This window comes from Euprymna scolopes, chromosome 12 (genome assembly GCF_053919585.1).
Source record: "Euprymna scolopes isolate OS-2025 chromosome 12, ASM5391958v1, whole genome shotgun sequence".
NCBI classification, from domain to species: domain Eukaryota; kingdom Metazoa; phylum Mollusca; class Cephalopoda; order Sepiida; family Sepiolidae; genus Euprymna; species Euprymna scolopes.
Genome location: NC_136493.1, coordinates 131,091,407 through 131,101,562, shown reverse-complemented (window position 1 = coordinate 131,101,562; position 10,156 = coordinate 131,091,407). Strand labels below are relative to the sequence as shown.

General features: G+C 33.0%; 1 protein-coding gene across 1 annotated transcript in view; it reads right to left on the bottom strand.

The window, feature by feature from the left end:
- Positions 1–1,140: 1,140 nt before the first annotated feature.
- Positions 1,141–10,156, bottom strand: part of LOC145291481 (protein C-mannosyl-transferase DPY19L1-like) — an 87,072-nt gene continuing 78,056 nt past the window's right edge. Inside the window, exons 18-22 of the mRNA XM_080137363.1 lie at positions 9,396–9,515; positions 7,235–7,409; positions 4,002–4,101; positions 2,694–2,819; positions 1,141–1,499 (exon numbers count right to left, since the gene is read on the bottom strand). Of these exons, the coding sequence (XP_079993489.1) occupies positions 1,349–1,499; positions 2,694–2,819; positions 4,002–4,101; positions 7,235–7,409; positions 9,396–9,515 (672 nt within the window). The 3' untranslated portion in view covers positions 1,141–1,348. The remainder of the gene's footprint in view (positions 1,500–2,693; positions 2,820–4,001; positions 4,102–7,234; positions 7,410–9,395; positions 9,516–10,156) is intronic.

Here is a 10,156-nt window from a genome sequence, read left to right as displayed (position 1 = left end):
TCCAGAGCACTACTAGAAACCAAGTTTTGTTCACCCTTAAAGAAATGGCAAGTAAATCCAAAGTTAGTGTCTTTCAATTTGAAAAACAAAAATGCAAACTCATTTCCGGGGCTGTTTTAATCTATAACATTAGAAATCATTTAATTCAATTTGACCCTCAAATATTTTTTTTTTTTTTCTTCTACATTTTAAATATTATTTTTCTGGAGTAATGCTGATTGAAAAAAAACAAACAAAAAAAAAAAAACATTGTAGGGGTGTTTTTGAAATTTTAGCTGGACAGACAACTATCCGTTATAATAGACTAGCAGGGGTACCTGGCGTTGCCCGGGTGTTTGGAGGTGTGTGTGGTTTTAAATCAAAAAAGAAACCGTGGGGGGAGGGGGTAAAAGTTGTTAGGATCGAAGCCCTCATCGAAAAAAAAAAACACAAACTAATGTAAGGCAAACGAATGATGTTAAATGTAAAAATAAAAAAAAAAAAAAACAAGAAATGGCTTAAATAAGCCTGTTTCGATATAAAAATTAAAAAAATCGGTGGGTACCCGGGTGTTTTTTTTTGGGGGGGGGGGGGATAAGCAAAGTAAAAAAAAAAAAAAAAAAAAAAAAAACTAAACAAAAACGAATGTTACATGAAAAATGGCTTAAATAACACTGGTTCAATATTTAAATTTAAAAAATCGGAAAAAAAAAACCCTCACACCACAATTCGAACCCAAAACGTTTAGATAATGAACCAATGCGCTAACCAAATGCGACGTACATGAAATTTAGTCAATTTTTCAACTATTTAAAGTAAATCAGGTCATGACGTCATCTGACGCATGCGTAGAACCGGTCGTCTTCACAAGAGGACCGTTTTTGTTGACTCACCCCTTTGTCGAAAATTGTCAATTTCGGGGTGAAAAAAAATGAGCGTTTTTGGCCAATTTTTCGAGCGAAGGATGCAGCTTCAATATGATACCGAGTTTGAATTTTCGTCGTGTCTGTCAAAAGTTTTTAGCGGACACACATACACACATTTTCGCTTTTATATTTATAGATTTCCAATCTTTAAGTGGAATTGACTGACAGGCTTATAGAGAAGCAGCTCAACATATGTAAAAAATTTTTATTCTATTAAAAGTTAAACAAAGCAAACTTCCACATGATTTTTTTTTATTTGTGACATGATTATGTGAATTTTTTTTTTTTTTTTTTTTTTTTTTTGGAGACGATCTGAAAGAAAAATGAAAGACACTTTGAACAACAGTAATCACTAAAAATGAATAATTTGAAAGGAGGGGAATGTGTGATCGGAATCCCAAATGAAGACTTGATTTCATGGTTTCAGCTTTAAATGATCATCGTTATTGCACTTTCAATATTGTGTAGACATTGTTCTTATAAACCGTTTTGAAATACGGTTCTGGATTCTCGTTCAGTATCAAACAAACCGGCATTTTATGGCGGTTCTCTTCATCACTAATATCCCAGATTTCTGGCATGGAACAACCAATGCTGGAAAAAGAAAAAAGTATATTTTAAGAATTATTAGAAAAAGCAGATATCTTTTCACCCTTTCTTTACTCTTTTAATTTGAATGCAACAAGTTAACACTATTACATTTTTATCATAAAAAAATGTTTGTTATATGGGGAGAATTCTGGACAAGAAATGAATTAAGTTTGTAAAAAAAAAAAAAAAAAAAAAAAGGGTGGGGGGGGCTCTCAAATATCAAATCAGTAGGAATGCAGAAATGAAAAAAGAAACAATTTTGACTTTATTTCCTCACTTTTGCGATGATTGTTACAATAAAATGTAAAAACTTTTGTCATACAAATGACAATTTGTATGACAAAAGTTTTACATTTTATTCTAAATCTGATGTAACAATTGCTTGTTAAGATATAGTTGACAAATCTTTTTTAATATGTACATAATTGTCACGTTGAAAATAGTAATATAAAAATTACGAAAATTCATCAACGATGCTTTTGTGTTTTTTAGTAAAATAAAACAAAGTCTATCACTATAGATGACAAATATTACAGCCATGACACAATCTAAATATTCTTTTCAAAGTTATGTCCACTGTTTACTTAATAACGTCTAAGAAAAATGATTTTTTACACAATTTTCCATAAAAATTACTTTTTAATTATAAACAATTTTCGGATATATTACTATTTTCGACATGGCAATTAAGTATATAATGTTTTTGCTTAAAATTACATTAAAAAGTCTGACTGTATCTTAACCAGCACCCAAATGACATTTAAAAAAAAAGGGGGGGGGGCATAATTATATTGTCAATACAGAGTTAGTTACCTTTGTTTTGAGGAAAGAAAAAAAAGGCAAATAAAAACACTACCGGGCAATACTGAGTAGGGACAGATTTTATGAGTACGTGTTTTCAAATTTAACATAGCGATTTTAGAAGTTTGATGGAATTAAAGTTTAGGACAGATTGATACAGATGAGCAGTAATGGTTTTGGGGTGGGGCAACTCTATAATGTATATTATATTTCTTTTAAAACAAAGTATTAAAGTATCCATCTGATGCACATTTAGGGATTAGTATTTAATGCAAAAAGAATCACAAATTTAATCATATTCAATCATTTGCATAAAATACTCATTCTAAGTCAACAGGCTATAACTTTTGCCCAGTTTTAACGAAACTAAAACGTCAAGTAGAATATTTTGCTTACCGCGACCTCTTTTGGCACCACGATCCTTCAACAATGGCGTAGTTTACTTGGAGATCCACAAGATTCTGTTTGACATCTTCTAAAGATTTGCGACTGTACATGGAATAAACTTTCATTGTACGCTTGCTGGAAAAAATAAAATATTTTTTTTAATTACTGTTACATGTGAATAAATAAGCGGCAATAATAAAAAAATAAAACTATTTCTGAATAATTTTAAAGTTATTTACTTCATGTGCGATTATCTTCTCAATCAAATATTTGCTGGTTCTTGTCCAGAATTTACCCATATTAATACTCCCCCCCTCCCAATCTGTCTGTTGTACATAACTGACAAAACGAAAATGTTATATTCCAAAAATTATGCAAATAAATCAAGTAGTCTTATTTTTATAGAGAAAATTGTGGTTAATAGAAATTCATAGACATTACAACATAAATCAAATAAGTATTAATTACTGTTGAGTTATTTCCCTTTTTTATATTTTTTTTTTTTTTTAAGAAAATGGCTACTCTTAGGTTACTCCTAAAAGTTTGCTTATTTAAAAATCTAACTACTTGATCAATTTACATGATTTTTGGAAAAAGATATTTTTGTTTCATCATAAGTACGTACAGCATAGAGATTTTTTTTCTTTTTATTTTTTAGTATAGGGGAACCTCTGGACAAGGACCCATTTTTTCTTTTTTTTGTCCCCCCACTCCATTATTCAAGTATTATTTTTCTTTTTTAAAGTTATGTAGGTGAAAATGGCAGTTCATGAATGATAACTTTTATTTGAACATTTTATCTAATGCAAATTCTGTACCCTCACATTAAAGCAATTTTAATCGTCAGAAATAAAAAACAAACATTGGAATCCTTTGAGATGAGTAACTTGTATATTAATTTATTTGTTTGCAAACTGTTATCCTCATCTTCAAGGTTTTTGTTTCACAATGTTTCAGCCAACTATTCCTCTGGCTTTCGTCAGGTGATTAACCTTTGGGGCCCATGGCGCAGTGAATAGAGATGTTGAATCTCTATGGTTCCAGGTGAGCATTGTCTGAAGGTAGCGGTTTCAATCCTACCCAAGGTAGGCCAGAGGATTAGTTGGTCAAAACGTGGTGAGACGACAACAACTCTGGAAAGCAGTAATTAATGAGGATACAGTTAAGAGCCTCAGCATTCCTATCTCGCCGCAGTTAACCACCTGATGAAGGCCAGAAGAATTGTTGGTCGAAACATTGTGAAACAACAACTATGAAGATGAGGATAAGAGTCCGCAAATAAATAAGTAAACATACTGCATGTCTGAGAAAACTTACCGAAGTCCAGCATCTTCGTAATGGGGATGATTAACAATGGGGCGTTTCGTGCAAAGTTTCACCGTAGCCATTGTTGGCATGGCACCTGCAAAGACAGCATCTGAAAAGAGAGGGGGAAAAAATAAATTTTTTATTATTGGACAGTCTTTTCTGTATGGGGAAAAGTGAAAGTGAGGTTGGCTTTTTTTTTTTTTTTTTTTTTTTTTTTTAAAAAACTAACAAGTCATCACTTATCAAGACCAAAAGCCACTCAAAGAAAAGATGAAAAATGAATAAAATTTGATTACGTCTTCTTTATAAAGGAGTCATCACTTATCAAGAGTTAATGAGTGTCTAATGGTCGGTGAGACAACCTAGTGATGGAAATTGGGTCGAATTTGATTCCTGTCAGCTGGAAAGCCACACCACAGTATAGAGTTCCACAGCTGACCGCTCTAGGAAATTTTCTGGAATTTTTGTTTAGTTTAGGCACAAATAGAGAATAAGGGAAATTACTGACAGTAGTTGGAGCTAAACGAGTATTTGTTGTGAATGTTTTGTAGGTGGAGACCATAAAGTGAAGCTCAGTCGAGCACTTGACATGAAAATAACGAAAGAGTAGAGACGGACTTACATTTTTTTTGTAAGAAAGAAGTTGTAAAGACGAGAAAAGAACATCACTTACTAGATTTCGAAGCCGGTTTTATACCCTGTTAAAGCAGGAAAGGGTGTACTGAGCAAATGTGGCAACAGTACTGGATCTTAGGATGTACTTGGCTTTTATACAGGTAAAGAATTGTTTTGGAAGTGAGAGATACCTTCTGGAGCAATAGAATGATTCAACCATTTTTGGTTTATGACATATTTGTTGACATTGAATAAGTGGACTGTTGTATTTTTCAGGGAAGTATAGTAATGTTTCACAGACAGAAAGCCTTCAGAAAGAAACTTTACAGAAATTCTACCTGACCCTAGAGATAAGGAGGAATGTGAAATCAATTGTGTGTTCTAAGATACTTGCATGAGAGGAACAGTTTGACAGATGAGAAATAGAAAATGCAGAGAGAAGAGGAAAAAAGAGAATATTTGCCAGAGAAAATGGGGAATAAGAGAGAGAAGGTTTGAAGGACCGAAGAAAGAAAATTGAGAAATTTGTGAACCACATACTCTGGTTATATACACAACAGTTATTTAGCTTGGCCAACTCTTACCTGGAGACGTTTTAAAGCATAACAAACTTAGTTACACTAGCTGTTGTTGAATACGGTCCATTTGGTAAGTACTTCAGCTAAGTCATCTTAGTGTTTCAAAGGGCTGATAAATTTTGAATCAAAATAAGGCTATCATACAAATAGCCGTTTCTTCTTTCCTTGTGAGAGTGCATCTGAATTTTGTATAAACATAACATTTTCATAACGTAACTATTTTTTTTTTTTTTTTTTTTTTTTACTTATTGTTATAATTGCCTTCTGAGGTTTCATAATACAATAAAGCTCTTTCATTATGGTCAACAAAATTTCCAGAATTTTCATATTAAGAAATGTTTAAATTTTAAGTTCAGTATTGCCTAAAATTGAGCTCATAATTTTTATCAATTTACTTTATCAGATCATATTCTTAATGATCTGAAATTATCCTCATATATTGTTTTTTTTTTTTTATTTTTTTTTTTTTATTACATTTTCACCCCAAACAAGGCAAATTGCCACTTTAGTGTAGGGGGCTACTATCAGGGGCAACAACTACTGGGGTACTATGTAGGGATTTGGGCAGCAAGGTGTCGGTTCACGTTACACTTGAACTTCTGCATGTCAGTACTGTTGGGGAAGCAGGGACCTGGAATGGAATTCCAGAGTCTTGCGGTTCTGGGGAAGAAACTATTGGAATAAAAAGATCTTTTACATCTAGGGACCTCTACAGTGTGGGGGTGGGATCTAGTAGCCTGTCGGGTTTGTCGGGGGTGCTCGCGTCGTGGGGGCACAAGTGATTGCAGTTCGTCAGAGCATTCACCACTAAAATACTTGTAGAAAAGGCAGAGGGATGCAACATTTCGTCGATGGGACAGAGGCTGTGGCATTGCTTCTGTTTCCTTTGCTCATCTGTCCAAGTAAAAGCAGTTAAATGCTATTGTAAATACAACACAATTTCATGGCTCGATTCTTTTATTTTTTTTTTCTGAACAGAGAAAATATTATAAAGAGAAAGATTACTTTTTTTCTGCATTTCTATTTTTGAATAATTTTGTATAAAACCATTTGTGTTTTGATCACGTTAATGTCAATAGCAGATTTACTTTTTGTAAGAAGCAAATATAAATTGTTTTGTATTTTTAAAAGCAAAAACGTTATTCTGAGATCAATTTGAAAATACAAGTTTTGTACACATACGTGTGAATTACGTAGAAAATTCGTGATACTATCGACCTTCCCACAAAGTGTTAGGAAGTGATTAAAAAAAAGAGAAAAACTATAACAAAAAAAAGGAGAAAAACTATAACAAAAAAAACGAAATAAGTTGATCAGCAGAACTAAAGTATAGCAAGTAAGGTTAGTAGAAAGGCAATGTGGGGAGGGGGAGAGTGGTTCTCCAAGGCACACAAAGACCATTTGAAATAGGATGGTTAACCAAGGCGTGGCAATCACTGAGACAAAAGATCGAACATGGGTCAATATATTCAGAGTTAGTTTACGAACAATGGGGCGAGTTTTGAGACTGTTTACAATCTTGAATTTGCAACTGTTGACGACAGTTACAGTTGGAGACAGTTGACAGCAGGTTGTGGCTTGAAAAGATGAGGAAATGAATCGATCAACCAACTAACAAACAGAGGCATGACAGATGCTAGCATTTAAAAAGTCGCTTTCCGTGATGCCGTCACACATGCACCCAAAGCCCAACCGATATTTACAGAATCTGTTTTTTGAGTAGTTTTATATTTTAGATTTGTGAACCAATGTTCGCCCTCAACAGTCGCCATTGTCTAGCAGATAACGACATGGCTAGAATAGAAAAAGAGAAGATGAAGGAGACGGCTACAGAAACAACATTGGGGTCAGCAATTGTTGTCAAGAGGAAGTACATGGTTTCACATAGTCTGTATTCCATAAAATATGTTCATCATAGGCAAAGATATCAAATCAATGAAAAAAATACTTTAAAAAAAAAAACAGATGATAGGAAAATGATAATAATGTATCATTTACACAAGTCGAGCTAACAAAAGTAAAGCAGAAAACGAGACATGATTGGCTTACTTGGTTCTGTTTGATGCGTGATCCATTCAACAACCTGTTCGAGAGGGATGTTGCTGAATTCACCCACAATATTCAGTTGTTCGGTAATGTTTTGGTAACCTTGGTAACTCATACCAGCCAAGTACAAGGCAAGAAGGGCAAAATGTCGCTCTTTACTTCCAACCCATCCAAATAACTGTGTGAGAAAAATTTTACAAAACAAAAATAAAAAAAAAGAAATATAATTATATGCATGGGCAAAAATGTTTAAAAGGTAAAACTAAGATAATTTAATTCCATCAGATGGTTTTTTGTTAAAATTAAAAGAAAAAAAAACAATTTTGATTTTATCATTTTTGTTCATTTGTAACAATATCTAGTGTGCGTGGCAGTTTTATTTATAACAATTTTATACTAAGAGAATTCGAACATGATGGAGTTTGTGTTTGAAGTTCTGATCTGAAACTGAATTTCACATTCTATCTGCAATTACATTTGCAAACTTCAAATTCTATAAAATGTTTCTGAAGTTTTGAGAATTAATAATGTTGATGTTTTGGACTACGGTTCTCACCTTAAGTGTTATTTTCAGAATGTTTTGACCGATGTAACCTCTAACCTTCTTCAGGTGTATCTTGTTTAACTTGAGAATCTGCATGGAATTTTGGACAGAACCTTTCATTTAATCTACAGGAGTAGCATGCTCTTGTTTCGTCCGCAAAGAGTCCTAGCTTAACAGATGAAGTACTAAATAAAATTCAGTTCTAACATTCTTCTAGAGGCTGAAGGTTCAATCATCTGTGCAGGTGATACTAAGAATGCAATTGTGAATTGCTTAAAACTTCCACCCGGTCACGGCTGATGAAACGAGAGCATGCTACCCCTATGGATTAAATGGAGGGTTTCGTTTGAAATTCTGTGCAGATTCCAGAGTTTGACAAGATGCACCTGAAGAAGATCAGAGACTACACTGACTAAAAATTTGTGAGAATAACGCTCAATATGAGAACAGTAATTTGAATAATTCAAATTCTATATTATATGATAGGCTTCATGTGATATCCTCTCATCAACCACCAACCAGGGGTTATAATATCAACAAGATTTACCACTGGACAGAGTATTTAAAAAAAAAAAAAAATGGATACATGTTTGTTAATCTTCACAGGTTCATAATGTCTTCTTGAACCTCATTTTTTTTTTGGCCATTGATAAAGTAAAACATTAAAACAATCTGTGCTTGATTTTGTGTAAATGCAAGGAATGTTATCATATACAAGCGTGTTACCGCAGGGCCACTAAATTTGTTACCATATTAGAATTTCTTCATTTGAATCAAACCAATAATTGATTTATTCTCCCTTCACATTACAGTAACACAGAGGACATTTTTTGATTGTTGTAGTGTTCATCTAATATATATAGTTATCATGTTGGATTTTCTAAGTTAGATTTAGATAGCAATATATTTGACAAACTGATATTTGATTAGCATTTTTTCTGTTTTATCATTGCACTAAAAAAAAAAAAAAAAAAAAAAAAAAAAAAAGTACAGTTTGCTCCACTTTCTAATAATTATTCCAGCAAGAAAGATTAAAATGAAGACAATTTTAAATAATGAACTTTGCAAAAATGATACTCAAGATGAAAAGAGTAGTCCAAATAATCAAGATAATTCACATTTCATGCTGTGTGTCATGTGATAGTCTCTCCTCATTAGCCACCACCAGAGGTTGTAACAGGTTCGGTGGCTAAAGTATACTGCCACTGACCAGCAGATTTTGCCACTGGACAGAATATAAAAATTTTTTAAAAAATACATGTTTGATACTATGACCCCCCCCCCCCCCTGTTAAAAAGTGATTCATAAAAATTAAAAAAGTGTTGGAAGTAAAAGAAAAGAAAAAAAAAACCCAAAAACAAAATGTCAGGGAGATAATTCCTATTATTTTAAACATAAAATACAAAAATGACATGGAAAAACTTAATTTTACTTTGACCATGCAATAAAAATAAACTGAAGATTTCATTCATGGAAATTATAAATTACAATCATTACGAAAAAAAAATCAACATTATTATTAAATGCAGACGTTTAACACAGCAAAATACGTAATTTTGTATGAATTCCCCATTTTTTTTTTAAATACCACTCTCATTTATGATGTTTCTGTCTCCTTACCGGTCTGTAGGCAAGCAGGGAGGTAATGAGGCACAGGTGGGGAGTCCAGAAGAGTTTCAGTCGCATAATCATCACCGCCATCACAGTAAAGCAGAAAAGTTGGAAAATATGGAAGATCAGCTGAGAATTATAAAAAAAAAAAAAAAAAAATGAATAAAAGAAATAGGAGGTGGGGAGGGGAGACAAAACTGAATAAATAAAATAAATGTTCATGGGCAAACAATTTAAAATCTAACATATGAAGTTGTCTTGTTCAATTTTTTGTGGTCTGTCATCTTCATAGTTGTTGTTTCACCACGTTTTGGCCAACTCATCCTCTGGCCTTCTTCAAGTGATTAACCACAATGGGATAGGAATGCAGATTCTTGTAACTGTATCCTCAGTAATTACTACCTTCCATAATTGTTGTCGTCTCACTTTTGGTCAACTAATCCTCTGACTAGCTTGTGTAAGATTGAAACCACTATCTTTAGACAACGCTCACCTGGAACCGTAGAGACTCATCCACTGCGCCATGGATCCCGTTGCAGTTAATCACCTGAAGAAGGCCAGTTGATGAGTTGGCCGAAACATGGTGAAACCACAACTACGCAGATGAGTATAACAATCTGTAAAAGAACTAATACACAAATTATGAATTTGAATTCAAAGGATAAAAAATAAATAAAAAATATAATAAACTCTTGTTCAATTTTCTAAGTAAGATCCTGTTGCAATATTTTTGGTCTATTGTAAAAGTATGCCACCATAAACTTGTGTGA